The 17,286-nt window shown below is 45.0% G+C and overlaps 1 protein-coding gene across 7 annotated transcripts in view; it reads left to right on the forward strand.

Moving 5' to 3' along the window:
* LOC115140172 (ras GTPase-activating-like protein IQGAP1) overlaps positions 1-17,286 on the forward strand; it is an 85,319-nt gene that overhangs the window by 66,764 nt on the left and 1,269 nt on the right. For all 7 annotated transcript variants that reach the window (XM_029678346.2, XM_029678347.2, XM_029678348.2 and 4 more), the window contains 14 exons: positions 94-237; positions 324-487; positions 768-992; positions 1,614-1,754; positions 2,176-2,260; positions 2,481-2,713; positions 5,782-5,914; positions 7,640-7,742; positions 9,887-10,028; positions 14,386-14,473; positions 14,655-14,867; positions 14,966-15,126; positions 15,393-15,536; positions 16,841-16,949. In XM_029678346.2, the coding sequence (XP_029534206.1) occupies positions 94-237; positions 324-487; positions 768-992; positions 1,614-1,754; positions 2,176-2,260; positions 2,481-2,713; positions 5,782-5,914; positions 7,640-7,742; positions 9,887-10,028; positions 14,386-14,473; positions 14,655-14,867; positions 14,966-15,126; positions 15,393-15,536; positions 16,841-16,949 (2,085 nt within the window). The remainder of the gene's footprint in view (positions 1-93; positions 238-323; positions 488-767; positions 993-1,613; positions 1,755-2,175; positions 2,261-2,480; positions 2,714-5,781; positions 5,915-7,639; positions 7,743-9,886; positions 10,029-14,385; positions 14,474-14,654; positions 14,868-14,965; positions 15,127-15,392; positions 15,537-16,840; positions 16,950-17,286) is intronic.

Here is a 17,286-nt window from a genome sequence, read left to right on the forward strand (position 1 = left end):
CTCTTCCCTGTCTTTCTTAAAGTTATCACTGATCAACACAACTGGATAGGTGAGCAGGGCTTTTTTCATGCTGCCTACTGTCCATCTTCCCAGGATGTGGTTTCCCATAGTAAGAAGCTGACGGTGAAGAAGAGTAAAGAAGAGCTGGCTGCAGGGGACAGGCAGGGCATCAAGGCACTGAGCAAAGACAAGAGGAAGAAACTAGAGGCTTACCAGCACCTCTTCTACCTGCTGCAGGTGAGTTCGAAACACAGAACACACTAAGACACGCGCACACACTCACTCACTCACTCTTTTACCTCGATCTCATCTCCTCTCCACAGACCAACCCTTCATACCTGGCCAAGTTAATCTTCCAGATGCCCCAGAACAAGTCTACTAAGTTCATGGACACAGTGATCTTCACCCTGTATAACTATGCCTCCAACCAGAGAGAGGAGTACCTGCTGCTCAAACTCTTCAAGACCGCACTGGAGGAGGAGATCAAGTGAGTGGAACTTTTACCTGTCCCAAATCGTACACCTCCCTTATACAGTTACTACAGATGGTCTAGCCTGGGTGCCATTATTTCTTTGCACTCATGATAAGGCAACGATGTACAGAATCACTGTTGAGTGCAACAGACAGTAATCCACGTTCCCTCCTACTTCATAACTCAAGGATCCTCTCCAATCATATACAGTATTATATATAAGTTGTCTGATGTTTCCTGAATATAAAGGAATAATATGGTTGCATGATAAAATGTCTCTCTTGCTCTCCCTCAGGTCCAAGGTGGATCAGATCCAGGACATTGTGACTGGAAACCCCACGGTCATCAAGATGGTGGTGAGCTTCAACCGTGGAGCCCGTGGTCACAACACGCTGAGGCAGCTGTTGGCACCTGTGGTCAAGGAGATCATCGAGGACAAGGGCCTGGGCATCAACACCAACCCTGTGGAAGTGTACAAGGCTTGGGTCAACCAGCTGGAGACCAACACTGGAGAGGCCAGGTGGGGCACACACACAGACCGTGGTGGAAAAATACTTTAAAGTACTACTGTAGTTGTTTTTTGGGGTATCTGTACTTTACTATTTATATTTTTGCCAACTTTTACTTCACTACAATTTTTGACAATTTTTTACTCCACACATTTTCCCTGACAACCCAAAGTACTGCTTAGCAGAACAAGAAAGTTGTGAAATTCACACACTTATCAAGAGAACACGTGGTTGAACACGAGTGTTGGAGGGTGTCCCTGGCTATCCATACATTTAAAAAAAACAAGAGCATGGTCGGTCCACTTTGCTGAATGTAAGGAATTTTAAATGATTTATACTTTTACTTTTGATACTTAAGTATATTTTAATAATGCAATTTACTTTTGATACTGAAGTATATTTTAAACCAAATACTTTTAGACTTTTACTCAAGTAGTATTTTACTGGGTGACTTTTACTTGAGTAACTTTCTATTAAGGTATCTAAACTTTTACTCAAGTATGAAAATTGCATACTTTTCCCACCACTACACACACACTCTCACACACACACACACACACACACACACACAGACAACATGCGTACACTCACACAAACATACACTTACCTCAATGTTGTCCTACCTCTCTCAGTAAACTGCCTTACGAGGTGACCCCGGACCAGGCCATGTCACACGAGGAAGTACGTGCCAAGCTGGAGTCCTCCAGTCGGGCGCTGCGGACAGCCACAGACAAAGTGCTCAACTCCATCGTGTTGTCACTGGACAACATCCCGTAAGTCTAAGGCCTGGTTGGAATTATTCAAAAATGCGTCCTTTTTCCTTTCCTGCCCTGGTCAAAAGTCGTGAACTACAAAGGGCATAGTGTTCCATTTGGGAGGCAACCCCAGTGGTGTGTTAGTGGAAGGGTAGACAAAACAGTGCTTAGAGAGGCCAGAGGGTTACAACCCATCCATGTTACATAGCTACTGGTTTAGACAACTGTTGAATCCCCACTCTGCAGTGCTTAGTATACTCCACAGGGGGGCATCACAGTGTTATTTTATACAACAGACCAAAATACAGCCCTCATTTTCTGAAATGGTCATGGTCCCCTGCATTTTATGTTGATGCGCCCCATCATTTGCGCATGTTGTGTATTTTTAATGCATGCTGGTTTCACATCTTGTCCATGTATTTTGTTGTTGTGCATGTAGCTATGGCATGAGGTACGTTGCAAAGGTCCTGAAAAATTCACTTCATGAAAAGTTCCCAGATGCTACAGAGGATGAGTTGTTGAAGGTACAAGGCTTAAGTATTACATCTCATGAATGTCTTCTCCTTTGCCATTCATACACCTTTCGTTCATGTTGCTGTTATTGGTTTGGTAATATCAAGTTCCTTTAGTGTTCCCTGACACTGTACTCCCCATGCAAATATTCAGCAACTTCAGTTTGTACTGATTAATACAGGTCTTTGACACCATGAAGCTATGTTTAACTGTGTGTGTGTCGGCTGTCAGATTGTAGGGAACCTGCTGTACTACCGCTACATGAACCCAGCCATAGTGGCTCCAGACGGCTTCGACATCATAGACATGTCAGCCGGAGGTCAGCTCCACTCTGACCAGCGTCGCAACCTGGGCTCCGTGGCAAAGATGCTGCAGCACGCCGCCGCCAACAAGCTGTTCGAGGGAGAGAATGCCCACATGACCCCCATGAACAACTACATCTCCCAGACCTACCAGAAGTTCAGGTGAGAGTAAATAACTACAACTCCCAAGCCTCTTGGCTGAGGTTCAGTTAAGATGGGTCTGGGAGTTGTAGTTTTCTATCTGCAGGCCCGTTCCGAGATAAAAAAAGAAGTGCTTATTCACAAGGGTTGGCCTTTGTCTGCGCTATGTGCTGCGCAGACTGTTTACTGCGGCACTTTATCGATATTTATTTGATCTATAAATTCCCTCATCTCCAAGCTGTGCATCCAATCCTTATTATGGAAAGATGTGTGAACCTCTGTAGTTCCTGGCTCAGGCCGACGCTCGTGGACAAACAGAACCGCTACCCCAAAAGAGCTGTTGGCTAGCAGACCTCTGTAGGACTAAAACTGTCACCATGTTTTTAAATGTTACATTCACTCCGAGTAGAACTGCTCCTGAGACTGCCATGTATAGAGAAATGTGCCATCTAATAAAGCAGAAGGGGATGAGATAAGAAAAAGAGCGGGCTTTACCCATAAACGATTTGGAGGTCAGGGCAGGGTTAAGTTGACATGGGAGCAGAGGTGAGTCAGGAGAAAGAGGAAGTGTCTTTGTGTGAAAGTGCAGTGTCAGCAAGGAAGAAGGTGTGGGAAATGGGTCTTCACTAAAACTCAATACTCCACACACACACACAGAGCGAGAAAGGGACAAAGGGTTATGTTCCCTGAATTCTCTGCCCCGACCTCCTACAGCATTGACTTATCTTTACTGGAAATCAGTTCGAACTCCAGCCACTATTAAAAAAGCAAAGACTAAACCCTAATTCAACAGGATATGTTTTGTCTTTAAAGGGAAATTCTGCCACTTTTCAACCTCACTCAGTATCTTCAACACCATGCTAGTCTCTACATACCGTGCTGCTTGAAAGTATGTGAATCCTACAGGGCTGGTCATTCTTTTGCTATAAAATATTAAAATAAACATAAAATCCTTATCTAAACTCCAATTCGTAAATAAATACATTCCAAGTAAATGACAGACACAAACAAATGATATATTTTCTTTATTTAACAAAAACTTTGATGTGTGCAAAAATGTGAACCCCTTCAGTCAATAGCTTGTGGCACCTCCATTAGCAGTGATAACTTGGAGTAAATGTCTCCTATAGCCAGTAATCAGTCTCTGACATCTGTTTCGAGGGATTTTTGCCCACTCCTCCTTACAGAACTCAGCTAATTGAGTGAGGTTTGAGGGGTGTCTGGCATGAACTGCCCGCTTCAGGTCCAGCCACAGCATCTCAATTGAATTCAGGTCTGGACTTTGACTTGGCCAATCCAAAAAACACATTTTCTTTCTCCGGTGCCATTGTTTGGTAGATTTGTTTGAACGATTTGGTACGTTGTCTTGTGGAAGACCCATTTTGACTGATGGCCTGACGTTCTGTTGAAGAATCTCCTGGTACACCTCAGAATTCATGGTTCCCTTAATGATGTGGATCATCCAGGTCCAGAGGAGGAAAAGCAGCCCCAGATCATGACATTCCCACCACCACGCTTACCCGATTATTTACCCACCTGATGCTATTTACCTAATTGATTTAACCAATGCAACTTGGGGTTCACTTATTTTTGCACCAGCACCAATTTTTTATTTAGTTTTTCTACTACACACATGATTTCATCTACACTAACATATGGTATTGGTAAATATAAACCTGTTATGTCAGATCAAAATGAATTGTTCTGATTTTAAATTAAAATTTCATGCTAAAAACGTAATAAATCTGTAATTGCACAAGGTGTTCACATACTTTCATGCAGCACTGTATGTGAAAATGGCCTTAATGTTTTTGTTTATTGGCTAGGTATCAGAAATCTTTGATAATACACTACATGACCAATAGTATGTGGACACCTGCTTGTCGAAGAGTCTCCTTCCAAAATCATAAGCATTAATATGGAGTTGGTCCCCCCTTTGCTGCTATAACAGCCTCCACTCTTCTGGGAAGGATTTCCACTAGATGTTTGAACATTGCTGCGGGGACTTGCTTCCATTTATTCACAAGAGCATTAGTGAGGACGGGCACTGATGTTGGGCGATTAGGCCTGGCTCACAGTTGGGGTTCAATTCGATGGAGTTGAGGTCAGGGCTCTGTGTAGGCCAGTCAAGTTCTTCCACACTGATCTCGACAAACCATTTCTGTATGGACCTCACTCTGTGCACTGGGGCATTGCCATGCTGAAACAGGAAAGGGCCTTCCCCAAACTGTTGCCACAAAGTTGGAAGCACAGAATTGACTCGAATGCCATTGTATGCTGTAGCGTTAAGATTTCCCTTCACTGGTATTAAAGGAGCCTGAATCATGAAAAACAGCCCCAGACCATTATTCCTCCTCCACCAAACTTTACAGTTGGCACTATGCATTCGGGGCAGGTAGTGTTTTCCTGGCATCAGCCAAACCCAGATTTGTCTGTCGGACTGCCAGATGGTGAACCGTGATTCATCACTCCAGAGAACGCATTTCCACTGCTCCAGAGTCAAATGGCGGTGAGATTTACACCACTCCAGCCGACGCTAGGCATTGCACATGGTGTTCTTAGGCGTGTTTGGCTGCTCGGCCATGGAAACCCATTTCATGAAGCTACCGACGAACAGTTATTTTGCTGACGTTGCTTCCAGAGGCCGTTTGGAACTTGGTAGTGAGTGTTGCAACCGAGGACAGACCATTTTTACACACTTCAGCACTCGGTGGTGCAGTTCTGTGAGCTTGAATGGCCTACCACTTCACGGCTGAGCCGTTGTTGTTCCTAGACGTTTCAACTTCACAATAACAGAACTTACAGTTGAGCAGGGCAGAAATTGAAAAGGTGGCATCCTATGACGGTGTCACGTTGAAAGTCACTGAGCTCTTCGATATGCCATTCTACTGCCAATGTTTGTCTATGGAGATTGCATGGCTGTGTGCTCGATTTTATACACCTGTCAGCAACGGGTGTGGCTAAAATAGTCGATTTCACATACTTTTGTATCTTCATAAATTATTAATGATTTTACTACTACCCATTTGTCCAGTAATCTTCCTGCTGGTGAGGTAAAAAACCAACAATGCTTTGATCCCGTCTTTCAGGGTGTTTTTCCAGGCGGCGTGTGACGTCCCTGAGCCGGAGGAGAAGTTTAACGTGGATGAGTACTCTGACATGGTGACTCTGTGCAAGCCTGTCATCTACATCTCTATAGATGAGGTCATCAACACACATTCGGTAAACCCAGACTATCTGTGCATTCCAAATGACACCATATTCCCTTTACAGTGCACTACATTTGGCCAGAGCGCTATGGGCCCTGGTTAAAGGTAGTGCCCTATATAGGGAATAAAGTGCCATTTGGGACAAGATCTTGGACTCTCTCTCCTTTTCTTCCCCCTCTCTTCTAGTCTCCCTCTTCCCATCTCTCTCTCCTTTTCCTTCCCACTCTCCTCTAGTCTCCCTCTTCCCATCTTCCTCTCTCCTTTACCTTCCCACTCTCTTCTAGTCTCCATCTTCCCATCTCTCTCTCTCTCCTTTTCCTTCCCTCTTCCCATCTCTCTCTCTCCTTTTCCTTCCCACTCTCTTCTAGTCTCCCTCTTCCCATCTCTCTCCTTTTCCTTCCCACTCTCCTCTAGTCTCCCTCTTCCCATCTCTCTCCTTTTCCTTCCCACTCTCCTCTAGTCTCCCTCTTCCCATCTCTCTCTCTCCTTTTCCTTCCCACTCTCCTCTAGTCTCCCTCTTCCCATCTCTCTCTATCCTTTTCTTTCCCACTCTCTTCTAGTCTCCCTCTTCCCATCTCTCTCCTTTTCCTTCCCACTCTCCTAGTCTCCCTCTTCCCATCTCTCCTTTACCTTCCCACTCTCTTCTAGTCTCCCTCTTCCCATCTCTCTCATTTTCCTTCCCACTCTCTTCTAGTCTCCCTCTTCCCATCTCTCCTTTACCTTCCCACTCTCCTCTAGTCTCCCTCTTCCCATCTCTCTCTCTCCTTTTCCTTCCCACTCTCCTCTAGTCTCCCTCTTCCCATCTCTCTCCCTCCTTTTCCTTCCCACTCTTTTAGTCTCCCTCTTCCCATCTCTCTCCTTTTCCTTCCCGCTCTCCTCTAGTCTCCCTCTTCCCATCTCTCTCCTTTTCCTTCCCCCTCTCTTCTAGTCTCCCTCTCCTCTCCATCTCCTGGGTATGAATGAAAGGGGTGATGGTGACAGGGAGGACATAAAGGAGGACATCAGAGGTTCTCATAGCCAAATGTCTCAGATGTTGACATCCTTTTTGGTGTTGTTAGTTTCACTCTCTGCTCACCTCACCCACATGGATTACAAGCACAACAATGGACATGACGTGCATCATACCCCACTGACAGACATGCTCAGCTTTTATCTTGCAGTTACAGAGTTTAGGATTTCCTTACTGCAACTTTGACACACACACACACCGCACGCACACACGCGTGTGCGCAGTAATAAACAGAGAATACTATATTTTACAGTAAAGTCTTAATACATGAACGAAATACATCCCCAAGGAGGATGAGATGAATGGAGGAAGGGATGGATGGATGGATGACCCCCTCCTAGCACAGCTGTGTCCAATGCCATAGGAAGGCAATGTACGTCCTGTCATTATCAATCTCCATGTAAAGAGGAAGAGAGGGCTGAGCTTGGTAGTACTGCAGAGCTGTGCTAGGAGGGGGTCTAAGAGGGGGTCATCCATCTGTCCTTTCCTCCATTCATCTCATCCTCCTAGGGGATGTATCTCGTTCATGTATTGAGACTTAACAGTAAATAGTATTCTCTGTTTATTACTGCGTGTCTGTGTGTGTGTTGCCCTGTCTATAAAGACAGGGTCAACATCAAACTGTTATCACACACAGCATACATACAGTGTGGGCTGGAGAGGCCTAGTCTTGGAGGAGTGTGTGTCTGACATAATGCACCTGTGTGGTGTTCTTTGTGTGTGTCCTAGCTAGTGTTGGAGCACCTGGAAGCAATCTCCCCCGACCACAACGACCTGCTGCATGAGCTGTTGCAGGACCTAGGAGACATGCCTGACGTGGAGGCACTGCTGGGTATCACAGACACCCCTACACCCTCACCCTGCTCCTACACCCCTCACCCTGCTTCCTATACCCTGATTCCTACACCCCTTACCCTGCTTCCTACACCCCTCACCCTGCTTCCTACACCCCTCACCCTGCTTCCTACACCGCCCACACTATACCTCCTACACCCCTCAGTTCACCTTCATCCCTGCCTCCCAGACACCCAACGTTATACAGTACCAGTCAAAAGTTTGGACACACCTACTCATTCCAGGGTTTTTCTTCATTTCTACATTGTAGAATATTAGTGAAGACATCAAAGCTATGAAATAATGTATATGGAATCATGTAGTAACCCAAAAAGTGTGAAACAAATCAAAATATATTTTGTATTTCAGATTCTTCAAAGTAGCCACCCTTTGCCTTGATGACAGCTTTGCACACTCACACTCATTCTCTCAAGCAGCTTTATGAGATAGTCACCTGGAATGCATTTTAATTAACATGTGTCCTTGTTAAAAGTTCATTTGTGGAATTTCTTTCCTTCTTAATGCTCTTGAACAATCAGTTGTGTTGTGACAAGGTAGGGATGGTATACAGAAGATAGCCCAATTTGGTAAAAGACCAAGTCTGTATTATGGCAAGAACAGCTTAAATAAGCAAAGACAAACGACAGTCTATTTTTTATTTATTTAACCTTTATTTAACTAGGCAAGTCAGTTAAGAACAAATTCTTATTTTACAATGACGGTCTACCCCTAACCTGGACGACGTTGGGCCAATTGTGCACCGCCCTATGGGACTATCATTACTTTAAGACATGAAGGTCACTCAATCCAGAAAATGTCAAGAACCTGTGCATCGCCCTATGGGACTATCATTACTTTAAGACATGAAGGTCACTCAATCCAGAAAATGTCAAGAACCTGTAAAGTTGCTTCAAGAACCGTCAAGCGCTATGATGAAACTGGCTCTCATGAGGACCGCCACAGGAAAGGAAGACCCAGAGTTACTTCTGCTGCAGAGGATAAGTTCATTAGAGTTACCAGGCTCAGAAAATGCAGCCCAAATAAATGCTTCAGAGTCCAAGTAACAGACACATCTCAACTGTTCAGAGAAGACTGCGTGAATCAGGCCTTCATGGTCGAATTTCTGCAAACAAACCACTACTAAAGGACACCAATAATAAGAAGAGACTTGCTTTGGCCAAGAAACACAAGCAATGGACATTAGAACGGTGGAAATCTGATGAGGCCAAATTTGAGATTTTTCGTTCCAACCGCCATGTCTATGTGAGACGCAGAGTAGGTGAACGGATTATCTCTGCATGTGTAGTTCCCACCGTGAAATATGGAAGAGGTGTGATGGTGCTTTGCTGGTGACACTGTCAGTGATTTTATTTAGAATTCTATGCGCACTTAACCAGCATGGCTACCAAAGCATTCTGCAGCGATACGCCATCCTATCTGGTTTGCGCTTTGTGGGACTATCATTTGTTTTTCAACAGAACAATGACCTAACACACCTCCAGGCTGTGTCAGGGCTATTCGACCAAGAAGGAGAGTGATGGAGTGCTGCATCAGATGACCTGACCTCAACCCAATTGAGGTGGTTTGGGATGAGTTGGACCATAGAGAGAAGGAAAAGCAGCCAACAAGTGCTCGGTATATGTTGGTACTCCTTCAATACTGTTGGAAAAGCATTCCAGGTGAAGCTGGTTGAGAGAATGCAAAAGAGTGTGCAAATCTGTCAAGGCAAAAGGTGGCTACTTTGAAGAATCTAAAATATATTTTGATTTGTTTTACTCTTTTTTTAATATATATATATTTTTACTACATGATTTTGTGTGTTATTTCATAGTTTTGATGTCTTCACTGTTATTTTACAATGTAGAAAATGGTAAAAAATAAAGACACTAGGTTTGTCCAAACTTGACTGGTACTGTAATTTACAACACTGAGATCCATTTACAGTACAGGGCTGAATCTTAATTATAAAATAAGAGTTTGTTACACAAACTTCTGTGGGAATCATGTAACGCTTCGACCCACAGTCTCAGAATGAGTATACAGTATGCCCTTCTCCACTAGGACTGACAAAAGTACACATTAGTTCTTATACCAGGAACCAGCCTGCAAGGATAGCTAAACATATATTTCTCTGTTCTCCAGGTGAAGGGGTGGTGGATCCTAACAATCCCAACAAGGAGAGCACCCTGAGTCAGCTGGCAAAGACTCAGATCTCCCTCAGCCTCACTAACAAGTTTGAGCTGCTGGAAGGCGATGACAAGGACACGAAAGGCCTGATGATGAAGTAAGACACTGGATCGTCCCAAATGGCACCCTATTCCACTAAAACATGGGAAATAGGGTTCCATTTAAGACATATGTTGCTATGAACAATCTACCCATTATTTATTCTTCATTACGGAAGCCCAATAAAATCCCCATAAAGTTAAACACACATGGGAGAACTGCACAGTGAGAGGTTTTGTACTGAGCGAGCAAAAGAAGCCAGAAGAAACAGTTTAAATGTGTTTGATGTTCCAGTTGGTTTGAAAATAACAGAAAGGCTGGCACACTGAATATGCTCCCAATTACCACTTTTATTGACAACGTCGTGACCTGACAAAGATCCTTGTGGATCGAAATGTTGTCAATAAAGGTGGTAAGTATGAGCATATTCCGTGTGCCAGCCTTTCTGTGCTTTTCAAGTTTCATTAGCCCAGCACCTAGGGTGTGGTATGACCACAACTTTTCACAAGACGTTCCAGTAGGTACATACATAAATAACCACAGTGGCTATCGCTCAGTGACAGCTCTGTGCTCTTTCCTGCTCCACTATCACTTCCTATCCTGCCAGGAAGAGGTTTAGTGGCCAGGGTTATCTTGCCCATGGACCTGCTCATTTTAGATAATGTATTATGCTTCTTTGAGGAAAAGGCTGTGTGTTTAAAATATGGTTTCTGTTCTGCTGATGTGACTGTGCTCATCATGTTTCCTGTGACATGAACACCAATCCAGCCAGTCACAACTGATCATGTGGTCAAGAAAAACGCCTGGCTCTCTACCTATGATACTATACATGGCAGCTCTGTTCATCTGACCTACAGTAGTTGAGGTGAGAAGCCATGTTAGGGCTCTGTTGTGTCTCAGTCTCTCTGTGTGTCAATGTGGTCCTGGCCAGTGTCGGACCAGCATGCACCGGGGCAGGAAATGGGAAGTGTGACTGAGTGGCGTCACGTCCAACTGCAGGGTCAGTGGGACAGTAACGCGTTTGTGTGTTAACACAGCTAAATGTTTCCTCTCCCCCAGAACCGAGAGGCCAGAGCTCAACACACTGCCAATTATTTTCAAACCAAATCAACGAGACTTTGAAAAACAGCAGTCACGTACTGTAACAGCTAGCCAGTAAGAGGCCAATTTTGAGCTACACTGTTTTGTTAAAATTACATTAACCTCACATATTGTACACAATCACCCAGTCAGTGCTAGGGTTGAAGGGCTGGAACCCGGTTACTGAGATTTTCTGGGATTTATTGCCCAAAACCACTCCATTTTCCCGGGATGAATAACTGCGAGAAACCGGTAAATTATAATAAATGATTTATATGAACAGCATGCCGTGATATGGAACTGTTAAATTATATGCAATGTATACATTTGGCTTCTCTACGTCCTCTGCATGATGAATCATCAACGCTTATCTATCCAAAATAGATTATCCTGTTCTAGATCTATAGCCCTATACAGTGCATTTTGAAAGTATTCAGACCCCTTCACTTTTTCCACATTCTGTTACGTTACATCCTTAATCTACAATGGATTCAATTGTTTTTTCCCCTCATCAATCTACACACAATACACCATAATGACAAAGCAAAAACAGGTTTTTAGAAATTTTTGCAAATGTATTAAAATAAAAGTGAAATATCACATTTACATAAGTATTCAGACCCTTTAATCAGTACTTTGTTGAAGCACCTTTGGCAGTGATTACAGCCTCGAGTCTTCTTGGGTATGACGCTACAAGCTTGGCACACCTGTATTTAGAGTTTGTCCTATTCTTCTCTGCAGACCCTCTCAAGCTCTGTTAGTATGGATGGGGAGAGTCGCTGCACAGCTATTTTCAGGTCTCTCCAGAGATGTTCAAGTCTGGGCTCTGGCAGGGCCACAAAATAAAATTCAGAGACTTGTCCCAAAGCCACTCCTGTGTTGTCTTGGCTGTGTGCTTACGGTCGTTGGCCTGTTGGAAGGTGAATCTTGCCCCACTCTGAGGTCCTGAGCACTCTGGAGCAGGTTATCATCAAGGAAATCTATGTACTTTGCTCCGTTCATCTTTCCCTCGATCCTGACTAGTCTGCCAGTAACTGCCACTTAGAAAAGATTCTCACAGCATGATGCTGCCACCACCATGCTTCACTGTAGGGATGGTGCCAGGTTTCCTCCAGACGTGACGCTTGGCATTCAGGCCAAAGAGTTCAATCTTGGTTTCATCAGACTAGAGAATCTGGTTTCTCATTGTCTGAGTCTTTAGGTGCCTTTTGGCAAACTCCAACCGGGCTGTTGAAAGTGAGGAAGGAATGAAGCAACAATAGAGAAATGGGAGGTAGGCTAATAACAATAAGGGGAATATTATGAAAGGTGTAATATGAGTCAGCCTACTAATTATACAAATAGGCCATATTATATTCAAATTTGCTAGCCTACGATTCTGTGCTGCACCAGAATCGCATGTTGTCACCCTGCTTTATCATGGTTTAAACGATGTGTGTAATTCCAGTCCATATAATACAATATGGTAATACTGTTCACACTCAGGAAGATTAGCCTGCTGGAGCTAGTTTCATTTATTTACCCAGGAGAGTATTTAACTAGCTACACTTATATATATACAAAAGTAAAAAAGAAAAGTCCTCTCACTGTCAATTGCATTTATTTTCAGCCTACTTAACATGTGTAAATATTTGTATGAACATAACAAGATTCACTAACTGATTAGCAGTCAGTATCTGGTGTGGCCACCAGCTGCATTAAGTACTGCAGTGCATTTCCTCCTCATGGACAGCACCAGATTTGCCAGTTCTTGCTGTGAGATGTTACCCCACTCTTCCACCAAGGCACCTGCAAGTTCCAGGACATTTCTGGGGGGAATGGCCCTAGCCCTCACCCTCCGATCCAACAGGTCCCAGATGTGCTCAATGGGATTGAGATCCGGGCTCTTCACTGGCCATGGCAGAACACCGACATTCCTGTCTTGCAAGAAAACACGCACAGAACGAGCAGTATGGCTGGTGGCATTGTCATGCTGGCGGGTCATGTCAGGATGAGCCTGCAGGAAGGGTACCACATGAGGGAGGAGGATGTCTTTCCTGGAATGCACAGCGTTGAGATTGAGCTTGTTGTTATTGGAGACAGTCTGAGGATGCTGTGATACACCGCCCCAGACCATGACAGACCCTCCACCTCCAAATCAATCCCGCTCCAGAGTACAGGCCTCTGTGTAACGCTCATTCCTTCGACGATAAACGCAAATCCGACCATCACCCCTAGTGAGACAAAACCGCAACTAATTTGTGAAGAGCACTTTTTGCCAGTCCTGTCTGGTCCAGCAATGGTGGGTTTGTGCACAAAGGAGACGTTGTTGCCGGTGATGTCTGGTGAGGACGTTCCTGGTGTAACTCAGGCAGTTGTTGTTGCCTTCCTGTACCTGTCCCGCAGGTGTGATGTTCGGATGTACCGACCCTGTGCAGGTGTTGTTACATGTGGTGTGCCGCTGCGAGGACGATCAGCTGTCCTTCCTGTCTCCCTGTAGCGCCGTCTTAGGCGTCTCACAGTACGGACACTGCAATGTATTTCCCTGGCCACATCTGCAGTCCTCATTCCTCCTTGCAACATGCCTAAGTCACGTTCACGCAGATGAGCAGGGACCCTGGGCATCTTTCTTTTGGTGATTTTCAGAGTCAGTAGAAAGGCATCTTTAGTGTTCTAAGTTTTCATAACTGTGACCTTAATTGCCTACCGTCTGTAAGCTGTTAGTGTCTTAACTACCATTCCACAGGTGCATGTTCATTAATTGTTTATTGTTCATTGAACAAGCATGGAAAACAGTGTTTAAACCCTAATTATTTTTGAAAGCCAGGGTCCTGAAAAAGGGACGTTTCTTTTTTTGCTGAGTTTATATGAGTGGAAAGCCTTCCCTGAAAAGTGGAGGCTGTTATAGCAGCAATGGGGGGACCAACTCCATATTAATGGCAGTGATTTTGGAATGAGATGTTCGACAAGCATTCTTTTGGTCATGTAATGTACATCTATGGGCCTCTATAGACCTATTTATATACTTTATAATGCTTTTGAATGACACTTCCAGTTTTGGCGGGAAATACCAGGTTACCCGGGAGAAAAGTGGCTTATTCTCGGGATGGAGCATTTGTAAAATACCTGTAAAATATTGAAACCTAGTCAGTGCCCTGGCCTGTACAGTATATTATCTGTGTATGATAAGGTTTCATACGTAGTGTGTCCCAAAACGCATCCTATTCCTTATATAGTGTGCATTACTTTTGATCATGGCCTGGGGCTGTTGTCAAAAGTATTGCACTACATAGAGAATAGTGGATGTGATGCAACCTGGGTGATGTTTTCTCTTTCTCTCTGTCTGTCTCTGTCAGAACTAAGAAGCTGATAATGGATGTAATCAGGATCCAGCCAGGAGACACTCTCCCAGAGACCCTGGAGACCCCAGCCTCTGGCCTCCAGGTGACAGCATAACCATGACCCCTAAACCAGCCCAGCACCCCACACCTCAGATACATCTCTATTAAAGTGGTTTGATTTCCATGCTATGCCCTTTGTGCCATGCAGGAGTGGAAAAGAGCAGTCATGCTAACTTTCCTGTCTGTCTTCGTCTGTCTCTCTTCCTACTTGTGCTGTGGTCCAGGAGCGTGAGCATGCTAAGGTGGTGGAGCTGCGTGCAGTGCAGGACGCCCAGGCCCCAGAGGGGCTGAAGAGCAGCCAGGCAGTGCTGGAGGACAGACAGCTGCCTCTAGAGCAGAAGAAGAGGAAGATCCTCCGCAATCTCCGAACCCTGGAGCAGGCTGGCCTCGTCACCACTGGCAACAAGTACCAGGATCTCATCAACGACATCTCCAAGGTACACGAATGCGCACACACACACACACTGATGGCCTTCAGAGTTTGTTGCAGAATACACATCTAACCAATCACGTCCCTTCTTTGTGTGCTTGACAGGACATTCGTTACCAGAGGCGTTACAGACAGAGGAGGAAGGCAGAGCTAGTGAAGCTCCAACAGACACTGAGTGCGCTCAACTCAAAGACAGCCTTCTATCAGGACCAGACCAACTACTATGACACTTACATCAGGACCTGCCTTGACAACCTCAACAGGAAGTGAGTGTCCCCTACAAAACGGACCCCTCGGCACTAACCATAAGTCTTAGTTAACCTAAAAACATACACTGTACAGGGCCTAGCAAGTCAACAAGGATCTTGGGTTACAGAGGAGGAATTGGTTTGGAATGGCGCCATATGGGCTAGTTTTGAATTACATTGTCATTGCTATTGTCATGATCAGAGCCTATGGTCCCATTCAAAACGTGATGTGTGCGTGAGTGACTTCCATGCGTGTGTCACCTATCTGGTGTGTGTCCCCACAGGAACGCGCGGCGGTCCATCAAGCTGGACAGGAAGGTGGAGGAGAAGGGCAGTACGAAGTGGAAGCATCAGTCTCTGAAGTACACGGCGGCCCGGCTGCATGAGAAGGGAGTGATCCTGGAGATAGAGGGGCTGCAAACCAACCAGTGAGTATAACAGAGGGGAAGACAGCTGGTCCTAGTTAGCTTAGCATTGTGCTTGGACATCAGCTTCCCGGCGCCGGAGTCGTGTTCATTTGCACAAACTGTTTCAAAGCATAGCAAAAATTTTACAATGAACAGCCAGGGTTTTGTGATTTAAGAGGTAGTGTGGTTGAACTAATGTGAACATGGTATTGAATCCTGAGTGAGTTGGTACCATACCAGGTCTCGGGTATTGTGGTACAAGTAGGTTATCCATATTTGACAAGGGGCTCTGCTCCAATACTTTCAGAAATGCATGAGTCTGTCATAGCTTTTACAAATCAGATCAGTGATTATTCCAAAGGAAGGGAGGACGAAAGGATGCATTGGTAAAGTATTGGGATGGGGCCAAGGCCCCAGGTCTTTGATGTGATGAGTGAGCTCTGTAAGCTCTGTGTGAGACGGGGAGGAAGGAAAAACCTAATTAATAAGGGGCATTTTCCATACAGACGCCCACCGTGTTCTGTCTATCTCTCGCTCTCTCGCTCTCTGTCTGTCTTTTTTGTGTTATCCCCACTCTCTCCTTCACTCTCTGTCCCTCTCTCATTCCCCTCTCCCTCCATCTCTCTCTGTCCCTCTCTCATTCCCCTCTCCCTCCATCTCTCTCTGTCCCTCTCTCATTCCCCTCCCTCCATCTCTCTCTGTCCCTCTGTCATTCCCCTCTCCCTCCATCTCTCTCTGTCCCTCTGTCATTCCCCTCTCCCTCCATCTCTCTCTGTCCCTCTCTCATTCCCCTCTCCCTCCATCTCTCTCTGTCCCTCTCTCATTCCCCTCTCCCTCCATCTCTCTCTGTCCCTCTCTCATTCCCCTCTCCCTCCATCTCTCTGAATACTCACTCCCGTCCTTCTTGTTTTGGCCAGGCTGTTCCATCTAGAGTGGCGCTGAGAGCCAAAGTCAGCTCCTGTGGCTCCTCACTGCACTCTGTGGGAGTTCCAGGCTAGGTCAAAGAGGAAACAGAGAGCTAGTATCTAGAAGACAGTACTACGTCCTCTTTAGAGCCATATAAACACACTACACTTTGGCCCAATATCATCAATGCATTTCAGAAAATAAATAAGTACAAAAAAAAAAAAAAACGATTTCAACTGTCATTTCTGGTCATAATACTTCTCACACTCAACATTTAAATGTTATTCCAAAACAAGTCTGTCTGACGTTGTGACCTACGGACAATAGCAGGACTAGAGTTGGTTATTATCCAGTCTCTGTATCCTGTATTTTCATTTTGACTCATTATTTTAATCCCATGTTCTTGTATTTTCCCTCAGGTTCAAAAATGTCATGTTTGACATCTCGCCCAGTGAGGAAGTTGGGGACTTTGAGGTGAAGGCCAAGTTTATGGGAGTTGAGATGGAAAAAGTCCAACTCCATTTCCAGGTAATGCTTTTCCCTGGAACTACGATGACGCATATTTGTCACTGACCGTCTGTTTCTGTCCCTGTCTGCAGTATGATAGTTGACTGTCTGTTGTCCCTGTCTAACTATCTATCTCGGTCCCTGTCTGACTATCTCAGTCCCTGTCTGACTTTCTCTGTTTCTGTCCCTGTCTATCTTGGTCCGTGTCTGACTTTCTCTGTTTCTGTCCCTGTCTATCTCAGTTCCTGTCTGACTTTCTCTGTTTCTGTCCCTGTCTATCTCAGTCCCTGTCTGACTTTCTCTGTTTCTGTCCCTGTCTATCTCAGTCCCTGTCTGTCTATCTCAGTCCCTGTCTGTC

This window comes from Oncorhynchus nerka, linkage group LG13 (assembly GCF_034236695.1).
Source record: "Oncorhynchus nerka isolate Pitt River linkage group LG13, Oner_Uvic_2.0, whole genome shotgun sequence".
In the NCBI taxonomy this organism is placed as follows: Eukaryota; Metazoa; Chordata; class Actinopteri; order Salmoniformes; family Salmonidae; genus Oncorhynchus; species Oncorhynchus nerka.